Source organism: Oryctolagus cuniculus, chromosome 5, assembly GCF_051225735.1.
Source record: "Oryctolagus cuniculus isolate XC-2025 breed Fujian yellow rabbit chromosome 5, ASM5122573v1, whole genome shotgun sequence".
In the NCBI taxonomy this organism is placed as follows: domain Eukaryota; kingdom Metazoa; phylum Chordata; class Mammalia; order Lagomorpha; family Leporidae; genus Oryctolagus; species Oryctolagus cuniculus.
Window position 1 is genome coordinate 46,671,461 of NC_142871.1, and position 22,659 is coordinate 46,694,119.

At 36.0% G+C, this 22,659-nt stretch overlaps 1 protein-coding gene across 1 annotated transcript in view; it reads left to right on the plus strand.

Annotated features, from left to right (window-relative positions):
* TRDN (triadin) overlaps window positions 1-22,659 on the plus strand; it is a gene marked incomplete at its 5' end in the record, with an annotated part of 426,652 nt that overhangs the window by 329,159 nt on the left and 74,834 nt on the right. Inside the window, 1 exon segment of the mRNA NM_001082743.1 lies at window positions 13,760-13,798. Coding sequence (NP_001076212.1) covers window positions 13,760-13,798 — 39 coding nt within the window.

Below are 22,659 nucleotides of genomic sequence, written 5' to 3' on the forward strand. Positions count from 1 at the left end.
TTGAAGCAAGGAGGGAGTTTAGGGTGAGCTACTATCCATTCCTCTTATCTTACAAATAAATTAAACTTGAATAGTCTAACAATTTTATGAATTTATTATAGTTTGTAGCAAAGTCAACATTATAACTCCAGTCTCCAAAACAAGCACTACTATCTTTAAATGTGCCATGGTGTACCTCTGGCCCTCCCATTGTGGTAGAGTTGGAATAAGGTGGATTTTGATATATGACATATTTCAAGTTGTGTCCCCTGAAACATAAGTAAACATGCTGACTCCAGTGCAATGTATTTAGTGTTTAACTAATCCAAGCAAATTCTGTGGGCATGGCATTGTGCTCCCAGTTATCTAATATTTCTTTTTTTTTTTTTTTTTGATAGTTTCTTTTCTTTTCTTTTTCTTTTTTTTTTCTTTTCTTTTTTTTTTTTTTTACAGAGGATCAGTTTAGTATGCATTAAGTAAAGATTTCAACAGTTTGCACCCCCATAGAAACACAAAGTGAAATATATTGTTTGAGTACTCGTTATAGCATTAAATCTCAATGCACAGCACATTAAGGACAGAGATCCTACATGAGGAGTAAGTGCACAGTGACTCCTGTTGTTGACTTTACCAATTGACACTCCTGTCTATGGCATCAGCAATCCCCCTATGCTCCAGTCATGAGTTTCCAAGGCTATGGAAGCCCCTTGAGTTCTCCGACTCTTATCTTGTTTAGACAAGGTCATAGTCAAAGTGGAGGTTCTCTCCTCCCTTCAGAGAAAGGTACCTCCTTCTTTGAAGACCTGTTCTTTCCACTGGGATCTCACTCACAGAGATCTTTTGCCAGAGTGTCTTGGCTTTCCATGCCTGAAATACTCTCATGGGCTTTTCAGCCAGATCAGAATGCCTTTAGGGCTGATTCTGAGGCCAGAGTGCTATTTAGGACATCTGCCATTCTATGAGTCTGCTGAGTATCTCACTTCCCATGTTGGATCACTCTCCCCTTTATTTATTCTATCGGTTAGTGTTAGCAGGTACTAGACTTGCTTATGTGCTCCCTTTGACTCTAATATTTCTTGATGTCAAAATGAACAGTATCAATTTTTCATTGTACCCATATTAGTGAAACATTGAAACTGAAACACACCTACTCTAGTGAGTGATAGAAAACAGAGCCTATTTCTACATTTACCCTGAGAGATCTGGATAAACTATTGACTGTATAAAGAGTTCAATAAAAATCAGCTTACTGGCATTTTTTTTATTCAAAAGAGGAAGACTCCTGGTGAATTTGCATGAGCATGTGTTAGAGTTGGGAGAGATAAGGAGAGCAGCGGGAAGGGAAAGCTGACAGAAGACTCAGAGTAATGAAGGATACATGTAGAGCTTCCATTAATCAGAACAGCGCCGTATAAAAACCAGGCCCTTAGGCCATAGTTTTCTAATTTTGCAATTAATGTTAAATTAAACAAAATTTTTATTTAATGAAACATGAGAGCAAAACATTTTTTTCTCAGCTCACATATGTACTTCATAGTTTTAAAAGCATTTAAAGCAACATAGCTGCAAACCTATTAAAGGATTTTTGTTTCATTTTGGAAATGTATTAATACATAAAAATGTTACTGTTGGCGTCCCCAATGCAGTTGTTCGTAGTTGTTCTGCACTATTTTTTATGTTAGCATGACACATAAATTAGGATATTTTTGCCTTGCACAAGGATTAATACACATTGTGGTAAATGGCCAATGGGTAGATTAATATTTCTATATGTTGTTATTCAACAGTTGGATAAATTGTGAAGATTAAGGAAATAATCCTCAATTTACTAAAACATCAATTTATTATAAATAAGCTATAGATTTGTTTATCTTGATCTCATTAGTGATGGGATATTTATGTAACAACAAAAATTGAATCGATTTGATGCTATTAAGTGATTTAATCACATAGTGATGAATTTACTTTTCTGAACTCAGGCATGGATATGAAAAAATAGAAACAAGAAGACATGTTTAATTTTTAACATTATTCACTTACTTATTTATTGACTTGGAAGGGAGAGATATGACCTATATGCTGGTCAACTCCAGAAATATGCATAATTGCTAGGTCTGGGTCAGGCTGAAGCCAGGCACCTACAACTCAGTTCTGGTCTCCCCTGCTGGTGACTGGGACTCAACAACTTAAGCTATCACCTGCTGCCTCCCAAGGAACACAGTAGTAGGAAGATGGAATCCAGGTTGGAGCCAAGACTCCAACCCAGATACCAAAATATGGAACACAGAATCTTAAATGTTATTTCAAGCACATGTCCACTTTAAAAAATATTTATTTTTAATTTATTTGAAAGGCAGAAAGACACGTCCACGTTTGTATAGACAAATGCATTTTTTGTTAATTTCAGTCTTTGATCACTGAAAGCATAAACTCGTGAGTCTTCTCTCTTTTTCTTACCTTCCAGACATCTTTTCATAATCCCAAACACCTGGTCAGTGTAGTGCCAGGAAGTTCCTTGTCTGAGACAATAGTGATGGGGACAAGAGAATATGCATAACATTAAAGAAAATGTATTTTTTCACTTAAATCCATATTTCACTAACTGAATTTTTACTTTGTTGCATCATTTTCTTCAAAATTGCTAATGAAAAGTATTAGGCAGACCTTATATAAAAAGTCCATTGGATGTAATTAATAGAAATATTAATTTTCATTGTGTTATTTTTACTTTAGAAGTTGAGCCCTCAATTTACCGGCAGAATATTTCATTAGTCATTTTTGTTTTCCCACTTAAGGTGACAATGGTCTCTCCCAGATGGGTACTACAACATTAAAGGTGCTTCAAAATTCTATGTATTGAATTCATTTTATTTTCAAACATCCCAGTAAAGTTGAGATCTGCGGTGCTTAATGTAATGATAGTGTAGGGCACTTTATCTGTGACCAGAATCATGATATGCTACGTGACTTTTACTTTCCCCCTTGGGAGGTGGTGTTCCTTTAGCCTTGCTATCCATTAAAGGGATCAGTGTCATCTCACACATATTAGAACAGCCTCATTTGAAATAAATTTTTGTTAACAGTAGTAATTGGAAAAAAGTTGGTAGATGAAAGGTTCAACACTTCTTTTAGTAAATAGAAAACTCCTTTAAAAAGCCTCATTGAATTTCTCCTAAAGGAGTATCAGACATAATATGACAATATCCTGCTCATTTTCACAAGAAGTTAATCTATTGTGTGCTAGTCTTTCAAGACTTAAAGAGCAATAGCATATTCTTCTTTGGATAATGTTAAAGACATTATATATTGTTGCTATATGTTGTTAATGCCACTTAGGCACAAAAATCATCTATTTAATTAATATGAAAATATTGTTCCAAATCTAGGATCTGAGATTCTTATTATGTGGTAGATACAAAGAATTTAGCTTTTCACAATCTCATTTTCCATTACAATGTATATATATAGATACCAAGAGTAAAATGTGTATGTGTGTGTATGAGTGTACATATATTCAGGCTTCGAGAACTCTTCTTTTCCCCAGTCTTTAAAATCAAACGTAAAACTTAGATGGATAAATTTTAAAGACATAGCCTTGTGAAGTCAAGAGAAAAACATAATTGGATGAAAAACAGAATAGAAAACAAGATAATGAGTCAGGATAAACTGTGTTGGTGCTGGGCTCTGGATGGAGAATCATGGACCAGCAATTGTATTCCTATGTGACGAAGGTAGTAATGTCCATTATGGTATGCAAGTGTTTTAAGTGAGTCTTAAAAGGGAGTGTTAATCTGTGTCTGAAGTGGAGAACAGAACAGAAAACAGTAACATATAAATACCAGTTAAAATATGAACTGGTATTTATATGTTGCTGTAGAGACAAGAGCTATATTGCAGAAAGGAAAACGACAACTGAAAAATATACTCAGGTCTTTTTAAATTGATTTCAAAAGTGGTTCTTGATTTTCTACATGAAAATATTGTAAATATCAAGTTAAATTTATTCTTTGTTAAAGATTTTGCTACTATTGTGGATAAGATTCATTTAACTAACATATTTTGAAATTAGTCATCATTGACATTAGAGAGCACTATCAAGTGCACCGCGCTGATCCGAAGCCAGGAGCCAGGTGCTTCTCCTGGTCTCCCTTGCGGGTGCAGGGCCCAAGGACCTGGGCCATCCTCCATTGCACTCCCGGGCCACAGCAGAGAGCTGGACTGGAAGAGGAGCAACCAGGACAGAATCCGGCGCCCTGATCAGGACTAGAACCCGAAGTGCAGGCGCCACAGGCAGAGGATTAGCCTATTGAGCCGTGGCGCCAGCCCTGAACAGTCTGTTTAAAGTTTTTGAATGACTCAAATTTCTCATTTAATCTAGTAATTTTGTCTGATGTTTCTGATAGATTGTTTTGAGGTCCTTCCTTTGCTGTGATTTATCAACTCACGATGTCTTGTGAAGAGACAGAATTATTTTAGTTTAATATTATGTAATTAACATACATATAGGAAAAACACTAAGAAAATATAATAGTAATTCAGTAAATGAAATCCTGAATGTTGGGAAATATATTATAGTGCAGATATGTAACTGGACAATTAAATGAAAATACATAACTGTGTCTCATATGAAAAATTAAATTTCATTATGTTTGCACAGAAACCAATTTAAGATCTTTCAGGATGATGGTAAAAACAAACTTCAAATGTTAAGCAAAATGGAGGAAGAGTCAACCAATAATATATATATATACGTATATATAAAACTTTTAGAGGGGGAGTTCTTAAGACACAAAGAGAGCAAATCCAAAGGGAACAATTAGTTACTCAACTGAAAAATGTATGTCAGAGTATATAATGAACAAGGGATAAATAACCAAATGACATTTTAAATATCTTCAGTTTTTACTTTTAAAAATAAAGGAAACATGTTTGAATGTTCCTTTGGAAAGAGATGAGGATGAAAAGACTAATGTTCCACATAAACTTAGTGAATAGTAAAGTTAGTACTTAAACTTGCGGAATCCAGACTATTCTTAGTATGAGTGCGACCAGTTTGAGTGGCAGTGTTACTAATCTATCTTACTGCTCTTTATTTCCTAGAAGTTGATATTTTATGTCTGTTCAGTTGTCATTAGTTTTTGCATATCATTATAAGGTTCCCAATGGTGATTAAATACCCTCTGATTTATCCAGATTCAAATTTACCTGATTTGAAAGATTATATATTGTGTATTCTGTTTTTACACTTGATCTTAGCCAAAAGGCCAAGAAGCGATGTGTATTCTGTTTTTAAGAGAAAAAAAATCAAAGGCCATTGGTCAGCAACTTATTCCAAAGGGAACCTTTAAGAATATGTAAACTCAATGTATGTCAGTATAAACTTGACCATTGTTGTTACATTGCTACATTTAGTGACTCTAAATATGCTAATATCCAATGGTCAACATATAGCGTTTGCTTTAAAAATAAATTCTCATATGAATGTTTTTCAGTGATTCTATTTAAGCTGGTATTATAGAGAATTAATTTGTCTTTGGTAACTAATAACTCTAGTGAGAAAGCTCAGTTAATCTGTATATTTGATTCACCATTCTGAATTTTTAAAATTATCTAATATTACTGCTATTCACATATATAATTACCACTCATGATACTGTTAACCTCTGAAATATATTAAGACTTACTATAATAGTTTTAAAGTCTAATACTTAGTCCATAGAAGTTTATTTAATAATAAATATCAGTATTTTATTTTCTGTTGATTTTATTCCCTTCTGATTTAACTTGTTGATGTGATTTAATTTTACTTTTAAGTATATTAAGAAAAAATATTATGAATCTTGTGTTAACAGAGAAGAAATTGATGCACAAAGATTAAATGATTATCTAATATTTCTATGCTGAAATAATTACTTTGTATACTCCTTAATGGCCACTGGAAAAATTAATTTCTTTCTTCAATATTGGAATATATCTACACATTTATTCTAACACGTAATCATGATTTTTTGTTTTCCAAATAACTTTATTTATCTGCTAAGAATTGAGTAAAGTTACAGATAATTTGTTGATATAAAAATGACCAATTAGGATTCTTGAGCTTAAAATGTCAATAAATGCTATTACAAATCCATGATGATTCATTTTTGAAGAATCATTAAAGTGAAAGTTTTGCTAATAACAGAGACACTAATGTCTAAAATTATTCCAGTTATGCTGATTATTTCAAATTCTAACTTGACAAATTGCTAAAGGTTATATGTTAGTAAGAAAAGTGAAGTGAAGTGTTGCTCAGTGGATCAAACTGCCTCTTCGGACACACATATCCTATATTGAATTGATGATTTCAGTACTGATTCCTCCACTTCCAATACTCCTTCTTGTTAATACATCTGGGAAGGTAGCAGATAAAAACTCAAGTGCTCAAGTCTCTGCCACACACATGGATGAGCAGGATGGAGTTACTAACTCCTGGTTTGGCGTACCTAGCCCTGGCAATCGCAGAGGAGTGAGCCACAACATAGCAGATCTCTCACTGTCTCTCTTTGCTTTCAAGTAAATGAACAATTGATTTTTAAAATGTGGTTGCAGGAGCCAGAGTTTTGTCCATAATAATAGCTTTATAAGAGCAATGTATGTAATGTGAATTTCTTCCTTCATTCAAAAAGTTAATGTACAACTATCATTCATGTATAACTATATATGTAATAAAAATAAAATTAGAAGCTTGCATCCCAATACAACGAGTATGATTCCCTTAGTGTTGTTCTTTCCATTTAAACTATCATTCAAAGGGGAGAACTGGGATAAGAGTATGCCACTCTGCAAGTCTGTGTCTCCTGTCTTCCAAGATATTTTACATTCTAAAATGCTTCTCTCTTTGACTAGAAATTATTAAAATATCATAACAGACTTTTTCAAGTTTCCTTTAAAATTTGAGTGTGTTATTTTTCATGTAAAGCCATCTATAATTTTTACATATTTGAACCATATATAGTATTATGCACACTTATATATATGAACTTTTATGAACTTGATTGCTCATTATTACTTCAAGTTTAATAAAATCACAGCAGGTACTGAGAGTAGCAAGCCAAAATTTGGTTAATGGATCTTTTTCATGAGGTAAAACAAAGAATATTTGTTTACCTTGGCAAGAAATCTTTTTCACAACATTCTGAACCCATTGAAGTCTACTTGTTCATTAGTTGGAATACATCTTCCCAGCTGTCTACAATCCTCAGATAACATCACAAAACCTTGTTACGACCAGCTATTCTTTCTGTGACTTACAATGTGTGCAGCTGCCTCCAGTTATATCTTACCTATTTAAATGTGTGCCCTTCACCCTAGGAAGGAAAGACTAATGAAGCCTACATAGGTAGGCATAAAAGATAGAATAGATAAAGTCAAAAGGACAGGATCAGAAATGTGTTACACTGTTTCTAGCATACACAAAAGACCAGGGGTCGTGAAGTTGAAAAGATGACACAATGAGGCAGGAGCTAAGTATGCATTTATTCTGTGCAGCAAAGACAGAATGCCCTGTAGCCAAATTTGTGTTTTTAGTGTCCACTCAGCAAACTTTCTGAGCATCAAACTCCTATGGGAATCTTTCCAAAGAAGGATTGCAGAGTCAGGGGTTAGGCATAAAATATTGAATCATATATCAAGAACTTTCCTTATGAACTAGTCATTTTAGAATTACACCTACAGAAGCTTATAAATCATAATTATTTTTCTTTTTGGCCAAGTTAGGATAGGACTTGCAAAATATAGACAGATACAGACACAGAGAGACAGAGAACATGTAGTGTGGGCATGTTTTGTGTATACATAGATGTTATGGAAAAGCACAATGCTCTGTAACATGGGGCATTAGCTTCTATTGTGAAATAACTGTCTATAAGCTAATTCATTCACATAGCCACTCTGAATAGATTTTTTAAAGATTTATGTTATTTAATCAAATGGAAGAGTGTTACACAGTGAGAGACAGAGAGAGAAAGAGATCTTCTATTCGCTGGTTCTCTTCTCAAATGGCTGAAAGGCTGGGAATTGTCTAGACTAAACCCAAGAGCCTGGTACTTCATCTGGGTCCCCAACATGGGTGACTGGAGCCCAAGTACTTGGTATCTTTCCCTGCTTTCCCAGGAGCATTAACAGGGAGCTGGATTGGAAGCAGAGTGGTGAAGACTTGAACTGGCACTCCAATATGGGATGCTGGTGTTGTAAGAGATGGCTTAATCCACTGAGCAACAGTGCTGGCTTCTGGGTAGTTTTAAATGACAGGAGTAAGTAATATATCAAAATCTTAAGATGTCATGGGCGTTTGGCTTAGTGTATAAGACACAGGATATGAATCCACATTCCATATCAAAGAGCTTGAGTGCCAGGTCTTGCTCTGCTTCTCATTCTAACCTTCTGTCAGTTTGGGTCCTGAGAGAATACGGTGATCAGCCCAAGTGATTGAGTTCTTGCCACAAATGTGATACACCAGGGTTGAATTCCCAGTTCATGGCCTCAGTGGCAGCCAGAAGTACATTGTGGGAATTTGGGGAGTGAAACAGCAGATGAAGCCGGCGCCACGGCTCACTAGGCTAATACTCCACCTTGCGGCGCCGGCACACTGGGTTCTAGTCCCGGTCAGGGCGCCGGATTCTGTCCCGGTTGCCCCTCTTCCAGGCCAGCTCTGTGCTGTGGCCAGGGAGTGCAGTGGAGGATGGCCCAAGTCCTTGGGCCCTGCACCCCATGGGAGACCAGGAGAAGTACCTGGCTCCTGCCATCGGATCAGCGCAGTGCTCCAGCCGCAGCGCACCGGCCGCGGCGGCCATTGGAGGGTGAACCAACGGCACAGGAAGACCTTTCTCTCTGTCTCTCTCTCTCACTGTCCACTCTGCCTGTCAAAAAAAAAAAATTAATCTTTCTTTCTGCCTGTCAAATAAATAAACATAATTTTTAAAATTCTAAAGAAAATGTGAAACAGAATTCAATTTCTGTGATCAGTTCTAATTTAATCAGTTCTTTTTCACTCATAAAATAATTTTCATTAATAGGACAGGAATTTCAGATCATATTTTTGTTAAACAATGTAAAATGAAGTTAAACATTTGATTTTGAAGTTAAACATATTGTTCCAGAATTAGATAAAAGTCAAGATTCAAATCTGTTTGTACCTCACTATTGAGTAAGTACTTAGACAAATTATTAAGCCTTAATGTTGCCTTTGTAAAGTAGGTCTAATAACATTTATCTCATAGGAATTATAAAGAAAGATTATATAATTCATTGATTTTTTTCAATAAATATTTATTTACCAGAATTCTTTGCAAAGAACAATATAAGCACCACCATTTAGCAGACAAAATAGATATTCATCCCAAGACATATGAATTTATGTTTTTAGAATAGAGAGCCAGTAAATATATATAAAATATTATAAGAATATCATATATTAAGTGCATATAATATATTTAGTCTAGTGAATACCATGTGCCAAATGGAACATATAAGTTACTGGAAAATAATTATTAGTTTATTTTGTTATACATAAGGGTCTCTCCATGCTACAGAAGGAAATGTAATAATGACAATAAAAAAGTGAGAAAAATATCAATAATATTCAGTGCCTGTCTTGCAAATTACTTAAAATAGAGTCATTCTGAGGTGAATGCAAATTCTTAACATTATTAAATTGAGTTCATTTCTTTTTCTTATGAAGACAAAATAAATACTCTTAAATTGTGTGGATCACTATTACAGTCTTTCAGTGAGTTGCTCCACTTGACAATACAGTGTTGATGACATTGAAAAATCATTAATGAAGGTCCCCTCCCCAGGCCATCAGCAATTTACATTTCATAAATGAAATCAACAGCTTGGAAAATTCAGTGCTGCATATGAAATGGCAGGCTGTCTGTCTCAACAACTCAGCATGGGGATGTCTTCTTCCACGTTTCTGCTATGCTTGCATGTGGAGCCAAAAATGAAGGGCTCTAGGGGCACATGGTCATGGCAACTCAATATTTTGTGGTTATACAATTCTACCCAGTAGTAGGGAAATGAATAGCAAAGATAAACTCAAAAATAAGTTTCCTTTTCTCTTTCTTACTTTCATGTCCTGATTGCCAACATTGACCATAATTTACTAAAGAGTCTCTGTACAATAGTTTTAAATAAACTTTTAAAATGTGTATTTTGGGGCCAGTGTTGTGGCATAGGAGGTAAAGCTGCCGCCTGCAGTGCCAACAATCCAGTCCCGAGTCCCGGGTGCTCCACTTCCAATATAGCTCTCTGCTATTGCCTGGGAAAGCAGTAGAAGATGGCCCAAGTCCTTGGGCCTCTGCATCCACATGGGAGACCCAGAAGAAGCACCTGGCTCTTGGCTTTGGATCAGCCCAGCTCCAGTCGTTGTGGCCCTCTGGGGAGTTAATCAGGGGAGGAAGAACACTCTCTCTCTCTCTCTCTCTCTCTCTCCCTCCCTCTGCCGCTTTGTAAACTCTGCCTTTCAAATAAATAAATAAATCTTTAAAAATTAAAAAGAATATATATGTAAATATTTATATGACCAGAAACAAGTCACAGTTAAGAGCATAATTCTCATATGATCAAAAAATTGGAGACTCAACCATCAATAGAACTACCATCAACAGATTTTGTGCTGATGGACCAAGCAGCATAATAAAACTGCTGCTCACCTTGGGCAATATCTTAAGAATTTCTCACATATGAATTACTGTTTTGCGTATTCAAGGATGAAACTGCAGTTCTGAAAGGAAATAAGAGAAAATTATCCTGAAAATCCATGCATTGAGTTTAAAAGAGTAATTAAAAAATAACTACTTTTGTTACATTTGTCACTTAATTTTCCCTATCAATGTAACAATTATTTTTCTATTTCATTAGTGACAAATATTGACATAGCTTGATTTTAAATCCAGATTTTGTTACCTCAAACCCTTCCAAAAGTATTTATAACTTGTATGAGGTCATCTTGGTATTACTGTTTATGTAACATAAAAAAAAGCAGCAGTTCTACCATAGTGACAGCCTCTTGCAAGTTGGATAATGGGCTTATAAGTTGGATAGAAGTGCTTATAAATTTTTTTGTGTTTCATAAAGTAGGTTCTGAAAGTTTTGTTCACAAAGTGGATAAAAATTTCTCCTCAACTTTCTGTTTTCCAGTAATCTTTTGATGAACAATAAGTCTGTGATTATTCCATTTCAAGGTTTTAAATATGTGATTTATAGAGTGAGTGCCAGGTTCTTTTAGATAGATACTCTGACTTGATGGGCAAAGGGCTGGTGAACCCTTTTCTAGGAAGAAAAGATTTGAGGTTCTGGGAATTTATTTAAGAAATTTAAATATTTAAATATTTAAATCAGTGACACTTCAAAAACTGAGAACTCATAACAAGACCAGGATCATTCTATATGTCCTTGGGATATTCCCTGTGGTGAAAGGGAACAGGCTGGAAAGATGAAGCCCTATTTCTGCAATTTGACGGTTGGATGAGTATCTGCAAATTACTTAACCTCTGTAAGCCTTTGAGTCTCTCACCTGCAAGATGGGAGACAAATACCACTTACTTTATACAATAATGGAATAATCCAACTTAACAATTTACCAGTAGTTAGACTATAATAATTAACCCACAAACATTAATGCTTTTTGTTACATTTTTTCTATTTTGCTCTCAAGTTTAAACTGTATTGTTGTCTACATAGTAAATTCAATAAAGGTGAAATCATTAGTAGAAAAATAGAGAGATGTTCCCTTTTCTTCAAAGCCTAATTTAATTCACCACCAAAAAAAGATAAGTGATTTATTTCAAAATAAGGAAATACAAAAATGACTTAACATTAGCCTAAACTGACTGAAATAAAGCATACAACATCAGGAAACACAATAATGGAAGGTGATATTTGCTATGATTGAGCATAGAAAGATTACCACCCAATTTTTTTTTTTTTTTTTTTTTTTTTGGCCAGAGTTAGTGCGAGAGAGAGACAGAAAGAGAGTTATAGACAGTGAGAGAGAGATAGAGAGAAAAGTCTTCCTTCTGTTGGTTCACTCCCCTAATGGCCCCTACAGCCGGTGCTGCACCCATCCGAAGCCAGGAGCTGGGTACTTCTTCCCAGTCTCCCATGTGGGTGGAGGGACCCAAGTACTTGGGCCATCTTCCGTTGGAAGAGGAGCAACCAGGACTAGTACGTGGCGCCCCAACTGGGTACTGGTATCGCAGGCAGAGGATTAGCCAAATGAGCCACGGTGCCGGCTACCACCCAATTTTTTAAAAAAGGTTTCTAAAGTAAATTATAAATGTAAAATCTATGTGAAATTGAATGCTCACTTCTAGATCTAGAAAGAAAAAATGAATCAATGTAATCTAGAACTAAAGACACAAAAGAGGGAGCATTTGGTCCTTCTTTAATTATTATTTTCTTTACTCATTAACTTATTCAGCAAGATTTATTGAACATATACCACATATATTAGATATTTCACCAAATACTGGCACTCTGTAATCAATAAATAGTTTTTGTCTTAAGGAAGCTCAAACTCTAAAGGCAGGGTTATACTTCATGTACTTCATATAGTATATACTTCTATACTATTTGGGATCATAGAAAACACTAAAAATAGGATATGACCTAATCAATTAAGTGAAATGTGTTAACTAAAATGATAATATATGTACAAAAAGTGTTAAAGTGCAATAATAGCACTAACAGCACTTTTTACAGATTGTGTGTTCAAGTATTATAGGAAGTAGGGTGCGAATGACTATGTAATTCTCTGTTAAATAAAGTACCTCACTTAAACAAATGAGGCCTATTTTTTCTCATTACAATTTCAAAAAGTTGAAATCTTTTAAGCTAAAATTTGAATAAAGATAGCTAACCATGTCCCAGATATATGGTCTATTCTTGATCAGCAGCCAACTATGAAATCAGTCTTTTTTCTGTTTGAAACAGGAGTGACCATATATAGAACTCTTCCATGAAACAAAACATAATTCTATGCCTGTAAGGGGAGAACTATAAAGTCTTCGAAAGATTGGTTAAGTAAATGGATGAACTGACAACATGAGAACATTGTCAACTCTCATATTGGTCAGGATGGAACCATAAGTAATAATTGGATAGTGTTTTAAAAACTGTGTATTTATTCTTTACTAATATGTTCAAATGCAGGATATCTGTACAAAAGGAATTATGTTATAACAACATGAAATATTTAATTTTAGTGATTATGTATATTATTATACTGAACATAAGCTGATTTAATTTATTTTATAGTATTAATAGTCATAGAGGTAATGATAAAACATTGTATCATTTTAAAACTATTAAGTTAACCACCAGATGGAGCTCTATGAACTGGACATATGATACTCAAAAATAGAAAACTGGTTGAATTAGAAAAAATATTATACTTATTTTTGGAGAAGCTTTTAATTTCCTTATCTGCAATATTAGAGAACTCAGGACTCTCAAGATATTAGCTCTTATTAAAACAAAGATGTCAGATTTCTTTATTAGTATGAAATATTTTAGCAAAGTGGATTTTAAATTGGAGTACTTTTATTTGTTAATTTATAATCAATAAAGATATGTGTTCCATTAATATTTTGATAAAATCGTGTAACTGTAACTGAAATTGAAAACAGACTAGGAGCATATATGAAACTTGCCATTTAGTATTTATTATTAATTCAAACACTTATTTTTCCATGTTTGTGTGTGTGTGTCTGTGTGTCTGTATGTTTTCCCCCAGGATCTGAAACTAAAAAAGATGAAAAGACATCCAAACCAGGTAAGGATACTCTAAGATTGTTCTTTAAATAAATGTCTTAGTTGATCTGAACAAGGCAGATTTTATCCTAAATGCTAATTCAAGCCTTGAGAAATGTAAAACAGTAAAAGAAAAAAAAAAAAAAAAAACCTTGATATACTCTCCCCAAATACTTTTTTGGAAAACACTTTTCATTTCAGAACAGTTTAAAATTTACAAAATAAAAGCTGTATAGTGGTACAGAGTTTCCATATAAATTAAACCCAGATTCACCTATTATTAGGATCTCATGTAAGTATAATATCGTCACAATCAGTGAACTACAACCATCTTCCCTCACTTTGTAAAACCCAAATCCCCTCTATTTCTCTCTCTTCTCTAAGCCCCTGAAATCGGAGGTGACCCCCTAAAATTTATACAAATATGTGGCCCTTTAGAGTTCCCCAGGAGTGCTATCTGGGGTGCCACATATGCTATCGGAATTCGGGGTGCCTTATGATTTCATCATATGCTTGCTAATAAATCTCCAATATTAATAAGCCCAAAAGGGTTCTTACCTAATATTTAGAGAAGAATTCTAAATACTGGCACAGATAAAAGAAGCAGCATGGAACATTTTAGGTTTTTATTTAGTGAGAAAGATGCATAGGAGGGTGAGAGCTTTATTTAAGAGAGAGAGGTAAATCTGGGTTCATACAGAGCACCAGGAACCAGCCACATGGAGGAGCATCTAAGCCAGGAAGCCTAGGGCTGGTGGCCTGAAGGCCATGGGCCCTGGAGGCGCAGGGCTACAGCAAGCCCCTTCTGGAACGAGGCCAGGGAAAAAGAGAAGGGCCAAGGGCAGGGACACACGGTGTCCAAGGCTTTTAACCCACTTCCAAAGGGGAGTGGTTAATTAACCTGATTGGCTGGTGGGAACCCAGGTGTGGCCAGGTGGGGCATGAGGTGACACAGGGGCATGGTGAAGGTATCAGGTAAGGTGTGAGATCACACAGGGGCATAGCGAAGGCGTGGTCTTCTAGCTCACAAACTTAATGGATTTTAACCTGTATGCCTGCCTGCTCCACCTATAGTAATCAACATTCTGTGTTTAGATTCAGTTTCTTTTTCTTTGTTTGTTTTTTGGAGTTTTTTTCAGCTCCCACATATGAGGGAGAGCATACATGCTATATCTGTAAACACACACACACACACACACATACACACAGAGGCATATATCAGATATAGTGTTTATTTATATATATATAAATATGCATATATTTCTTTTTCCATTCATTTGATGAAGCATTACTTGGTTAATTCCTTATCTTGGCTTTTGTAAACAGTGTTGTAATAAACATGATGAGGCAGGTGTCTCATTAACACAATGATGCCATGTTTTTAGGATACATACTCAGTACTGGGATTACTAGCACATTTGGCAGTTCTATTTCTACTTTTTAAAGAAATCTCCACACTATTTTAATAGTGACTGTGCTAATTTACTTTCTTATCAATGGTGTATAAGAATTCCCTTTTATTTGGGGCAATAAAGCCAGTAAAGCCACTGTGCTGGCATCTCATATGGGTGCTGGTTCAGGTCCCGGCTGCTCCTCTTCAGATCCACATCCCTGCTAATGCATCTGGGAAAGCAGTTGAATACGGCCCAAGTGCTTGGGCCTCTGCACCCATGTGGGAGACCTAAATGAAGCTATTGACTCCTTGCTTTGTTCTGGCCCAACCCTGGCCATTTCAGCCATCTGGGGAGTAAACAGCAGATGGAAGACTTCTCTACTTGTTCGCCCTCTGCCTCTGCCTCTCTCTTTGTGTAATTCTGACTTTCAGATGAATAAATACATCTTTAAAAAAATTTCCTTTTTCCATATACTCACCAGCATTTCTTACCCTCTTTTTTGGATAATATTCATTCTAACAGGGCTGAATTAACACTTAATTTTGGTTTTGATTTGCATTCCCTTGCTGTTTAGTGATACTGAGCATTTGTTTTCCAGATTTATTTATATTTTTGAAAGTCATAATGACAGAGAGAGGGACAGACACAGAGATTGAGATGTCTTTCATCTGCTGTTTGATTCCCTAAATGGCTGCAACAACCAGGGCTCTGGCAGACCAAAGTTACGAGCCAGGAACTTCATCTGGGTCTCCCACGTGGGTAGCAGAGGCCCAAACATGTGGGCCATCTTCTGTTGCTTTTCTCAGGCTTTTAGCAAGGATCTGCATCAGAAGTGGAGCAGCTGGAACATGAACTGGCACACATATGTGATGCAGGCATCATAGGCGGTGGCTTTACTACCTATGCCATAATGTTGGCTGTAAGCATTTTAAAAAATATGCTTGTTAAGCATTGCATTTCTTCTTTTGGGAACTGTCTTTTCAGGTCCTTTGCCCATGTCTTAAATGAAATGGTTTGTTTTTGCTTTTGCTGAGTTCTTAGTTTATTCAAAAAATTAAGCCTTTTTCAGATAAGTAACTTGTAAATATTTTTCTCCCACTGCTTCAGAAGTTTCTTCCCTTTATTGTTTTATAGAAGTTTCTGAGTTTGATGTAATCCCTTTTGTCTAGTTCTGTGTTCATTACCAGTGCTTTTGGGATCTTAGCCAGAAATCATTGCCCAAATTAATGTCTTGAAGCAATTCACCTAAATTTTCTTCCGGTGACTTCATAATGTCTGTTCTTACATTTAGGTCTTTGATACATCTTGAGTTGGTTTTTGTTCATGGTGAGAAGTAGGGATGCAAATTCATTCTTCTACTTATGTATGTCAAGTTTTACCACCATCATTTATTAAAAAGACTATCTTTTCTCCAATGTATATTGTGGGTACCTTTGTCAAAAATCAATCAGATGCATTTACATAGATGAAAAGTAATTGGCAATAAAATAGACACTAAAATTAAAATAGACTCCATGTTTTCTGGTAGTATATATTTTTAAAGATGTATTTATTCACTTGAAAGCCAGTTGCACAAAGAGAGAAGGATAGGCAGAGAAGGAGAGAGAGAGGGAGAGGTCTTCCATCCACTAGTTCTCTCCACAATTGGCCGCAAGGGCTGGAACTGCGCCAATCTGAAGTCAGGAGCCAGGAGCTTCTTCCTGATCTCCCTCACGGGTGCAGGGGCCCAATGATTTGGGCTACCATCTACTGCTTTCCCAGGCCATAGCAGAGAGTTGGATTGGAAGTGGAGCAGCTGGGACTCGAACCAGCGCCCATACGGGATGCCGGCACTGCAGGTGGTGGCTTTCCCTGCTAAGCCAAAGCAATGGAATGATGATCACATACTGCTCCTTATAAATCTATTGGGCAACTGAACAGGATTTACAAAATACTATGGGAGGAATTTGAAATTCAGAATCCCTAACCAGAACATGAAAAATTTATAAAACTTATTCTTATGACCAAGTAAGCCTTTAACCTACATTCAACCAATTTTGTTCTCAAAATCGGTAGTTTTATATGGTTTATCACAGTTGATTCAACCCATTTTTATGCTACTAGTTAAGTACAAAAATATTCTTTAGGGAGAAAATCCATTACTTTATTGCCTGTTAATTTTCAAAAGCTTCTAAAATAAGACATCTCTGCCTTTTAAAAGGGAAAGAGAGAGAGAAAGACAAAGATTGAGATCTTCCAGTTGCTGGTTCACTCCCTAAATGGCCACATAGTCAGGGCTGCACTAAGCCAAACCCAAGAGCCAGGAACTTAATCTGTGTCTCTCACTTGGGTGACTGAGGCCCAAATATGTGGGTCATTCTCCAATGCTTCCCCAGGCACATTAGCAGGAATGTGTTTTGGTATAAGAAAAGTTGAGATCTGAACCATCACCAAGATATTGATGCCAGCATCCCAAGAGGCAGTTTGTCTCACTCTGGAGCAATGCCAGCTCAATACACTAAAAATACACTTCTAAAAGTAGATTTCCAAGTGAAAAATCTAAGAAATTAGCTGGACACTCAAGGCAGGTGATAAAAGTTGGGAGGTAAAAAGGGCAGAAAAAAGGAAACTATAATCCCTGAGGAAAATTCTGGTTAATTACAATCTTGTTAACCCTAGTATTTTATATCTAAATAAGCAGACTTATATGTCTATATCTACCTATACAAAGGAATATAAATATACTTATGTTTCTCTGTACAGTGAAAATACATTATTCATATTATTGCTCTTAAAGTATTTGCATATATTCATTTACACAAATTTTAATCTGCACTTAAGTAGTCATGGTAATTCACATTTCTGTGTGTATGTTAAATGTTAACCAGAATTATTGTCATTTGTTTTTATTTATTTAAAAGGCAGAGAGAGAGAAAAGGAAGGAGGAGAGAGAGAGTGTGTGAGACAGAGAGAAATATATTCCATCTGCTGGTTCACTCCCCAAGTGGTCACAGCAGCCACGTCTGTGTTAGGCTGATGCCAGAAACCAGGAAATCTATTAGGATCTCCCACTTGGATGACAGGGCCCAAGTACTTTGGCCCTCTTCCACTGCTTTCCCTGGAGCATTAGCAAGAAGTTGGATCAGATATAGAGTAGCTAGGGCTCCAAATAGCATTAGATATGGGGTGCTGTTATTGAAAACAGTGGATTAAACCATTGTACTACAACACCAGCCCCCATCTTCTTATTTTTGATGATTAAACACGAAAGTTCTAAATGACTTTACAAATTATGAGACTGTTCTCTGGGAAATCGATAGGAAAATTAATAATTGTAAACTGTAGAATATATAATGGGGATAGATTACATGTTGAGTATTTACATCAAAAATTATCATTAAATATTAACTATACCGACACTATTCTTGTTTAAATGATCCCTTTGGTTCTTAGTCCTATCATTATGATCAATTGTGAACTGAAATTGATCACTGGGACTAGTGAGATGGCATTGGTACATGCCACCTTGATGGGATTGAATTGGAATCCCCTGGTATGTTTCTAACTCTACCTTTTGAGGTAAGTCATGTTGAGCATGTCCCGAATTGCACATCTCTTCCCTCTCTTATTCCCACTCTTATATTTAACAGTGATCACTTTCAGTTAAGCTTCAGCACTTAAGAAGAATTGTGTATTGATTACAGTGTTCAACCGAAAGTATTAAGTAGAACAAACAAAAAAAATATTAAGAGGGATAACATATCAAGTTGCTCATCAACAGTCAGGGTGAGGGCTGATCAAGTCACCGTTTCTCATAGTGTTCATTTCACTTTAACAGGTTTCCTTTTTGGTTCTCAGTTAGTTGTCACCGATCAGGGAGAACATATGGTATTTGTCCCTTTGGGATTGGCTTATTTCACTCAGCATAATATTTTCCAAATTCCTAATAGAGATCACTTTTCAGTTAAAATTTAAACACCTAAGAATAATTGTGTGTTCATCACAAAGTTCAACCAATGGTACTAGAACAAAAAAAATACTAAAATGGATAAAGTATTACATTGTACATCAACCGTCAGGACAAGAGCTGATCAAGTCACTGTTTCTCATAGTGTCCATTTCATTTCAACAGGTTTCCCCTTTGGTGCTCAGTTAGTTGTCGCCGATCAGGGAGAACATATGATATTTGTCCCTTTGGGACTGGCTCAATTCACTCAGCATGATGTTTTCCAAATTCCTCCATCTTGTTGCAAATGACCGGGTTTCGTTGTTTTTGACTGCTGTATAGTATTCCATAGAGTACATGTCCCATAATTTCTTTATCCAGTCTACTGTTGATGGGCATTTGGGTTGGTTCCAGGTCTTGGCTATTGTGAATTGAGCTGCAATAAACATTGAGGTGCAGACAGCTTGTTTTTTTTTGCCAATTTCATTTCCTTTGGGTAAATTCCAAGGAGTGGGATGGCTGGGTTGAATGGTAGGGTTATCTTCAGGTTTCTGAGGAATCTCCAGACTGACTTCCATAGTGGCTTAACCAGTTTGCATTCCCACCAACATTGGGTTAGTGTCCCTTTTTCCCCACATCGTCTCCAGCATCTATTGTTGGTAGATTTCTGAATGTGAGCCATTTTAACTGGGGTGAGGTGAAACCTCATTGTGGTTTTGATTTGCATTTCCCTGATGCTAGTGATGTTGAACATTTTTTCATGTGTCTGTTGGCATTTGGATTTCCTCTTTTGTAAAATGTCTATTGAGGTCCTTGGCCCATCTCTTAAGTGGGTTGTTTGTTTTGATGTTCTGGAGTTTCTTGATTTCTTTGTAGATTCTGGTTATCAACCGTTTATCAGTTGCATAGTTTGCAAATATATTTTCCCATTCTGTCGGTTGTCTCTTCACTCTCCTGACTGTTTCTTTTGCAGTACAGAAACTTCTCAATTTGATGCAATCCCAAATGTAAATTTTGGCTTTGACTGCCTGTGCTTCTGGGGTGTTTTCCAAGAAGTCATTGCTGGTACCTATATCTTGCAGGGTTTTTCCAATGCTCTCTAATAATTTGATGGTGTCAGGTCGTAGATTTAAGTCTTTAATCCATGTTGAGTGAATTTTTGTGTAAGGTGAAAGGTAGGGGTCTTGCTTCATGATTCTGCACGTGGAAATCCAATTTTCCCAGCACCATTTATTGAATAGACTGTCCTTACTCCAGGGATTGGTTTTGGATCCTTGATCAAATATGAGTTGGCTGTAGATGTTTGCATTGATTTCTGATGTTTCAATTCTGTTCCATTGGTCTATCCAGAGAGAACGATCCAACATGGGAAGTGAGATACACAGCAGACTCCTAGAATGGCACATGTCCTAAACAGCACTCTGGCCTCAGAATCAGCCCTTAAGGCATGCGGATCTGGCTGAAAAGCCCATGAGAGTATTTCAGGCATGGAAAGCCAAGATACTCTGGGAAAAACAAACAAACAAACAAAAAAACCCTGAATGAAAGATCTCTGCGAGTGAGATCCCAGTGGAAAGAACGGGTCATCAAAGAAGGAGGTACCTTTCTCTGAAGGGAGGAGAGAACTTCCACTTTGACCATGGCCTTGTCTAAATATGATCAGAATTGGTGAACTCAAAAGGCTTCCATAGCCTTGGCACCTCATGACAAGAGCCTAGGGTGATTACTGAGGCCATAAACAAGAGTGTCAATTTGTTAATTCAACAACAGGAGTCACTGTGCACTTACTCCTCATGTAGGATCTCTGTCCTTAGTGTGCTGTACATTGAGATTTAATGCTATAACTAGTACTCAAACAGTGTTTTTCACTTTATGTTTCTGTGTGGGAGCAAACTGTTGAAATCCTTACTTAATGTATGCTAAACTGATCTTCTGTATATAAAGAGAATCGAAAATGAATCTTGATGTGAATGGAAGGGAAGAGGGAGTGGGAAAGGGGAGGGTTGCGGGTGGGAGGGACGTTATGGGGGGGAAGCCATTGTAATCCATAAGCTGTACTTTGGAAATTTATATGCATTAAATAAAAGTTAAAAAATATTAACTATACCTACAAAGGAATAACTGCACATAAAACTGTCCTATTATTGTTGGCACCCTACCTGTTTCTATGAAAGCTTACTAATCCAATAGAAGGTGCTTTCTGTTGGCTCTTCCTGTAAGCATAATATTGTATTTTATTATTGGCACAAATTAGGTTAAGCAACATATGCACTATAAGTTTCCTATTCTTAGTTTACATTAAATATTTATATCTGAGTATTTGTCTGTTGATAGGAATTGGCATTACTGATGTATCTTATAAAATATAATCAATCATCTGTATATCAAAGCATTTTTAATGCTAATATCACTACCACATGCTCAGGATTATGCTTAGGAATACAGAATTCACAAATATTGGTAAGGTATTATTTCCATTTCCAAGGTTCATATTCATGGAAATATACATGAGCTATTGAATGGTGGCTATTCAGCCTTTATATTATTGAGTTGATCTCTCAGAAGGTAGGGAGAGGAGGCACTGCTACAGTGTAGAGCAATCTATGAAAGCTTCATGGAGATAAAGCATTTAAATCAGGATTTTTAAAAATACAGACGAGCAGCTGAGAGTTACGAAGTGTGGCGTAAACAATGCTAGCTTTATCATATGATGACATGAATTTGGTTCTTCATCACTAGCTAGAGTTGTGACTGAAATTACTTAATATTTTTGTGCCTCGATTTCCTTATTTACTGAATGAAGGCCATCAGATTTACCTAAAAATGTTATCACGTGAAATAAGAGGCCATGCTTAGTAATTCATTGAGCTTCAATAAATGGTTTCTGTGTTTAGAAGGTGGCCTAGAGCCCCGGTTGAGTACAGCAGTCATATGAGAAATTGAAGAAAATTGTAGCAGAAGGATTCAGCCATACAAGAGGAGCCTTGAAATCCTGGGATGGGCTTAGAAGGTCAAAGCATAATTTAGATTCTTGAGAACATGAATGATAAGAACATGGTATCATTAGTCTTACACTGCCATACAGAGTGAAATCTTATAAAAGAATTTAAAATCAGAGATCTAAATGAAAAATCTTTTCATAATTATTGTGAAATAAAAATGAGAGCAATATAAATATGGTATGGACAGAGAGTAAAGACATTAGAAATTCAGATACAACTAATTAACTGTTTACTTTCAAAACTTAATATAGCCATGACTAATATTAATTGTGGAATTATTTTTAAATTTTAAAAATCATTCACCCATGAAGCTCTTTGAAAATACTAATGATGTTATGTCATATATTGCTTCAGGGATGTGACTGCATATGCTTGAAAAACACAATTATTCTGTCTGTACTTTGTTATAACTGCTTTTGTAGTTGTCAAGCAGCTTCACAAGAAAAACTTGATCTGATGACATGAGCTATATATAACTCCCAGGTCTCAAGCGTGAGAGGTTGCAGAAGATAATCAAGTGTGGAAGTTGCAAAGGGAATCTGGGCATCCACATAGAGATGTT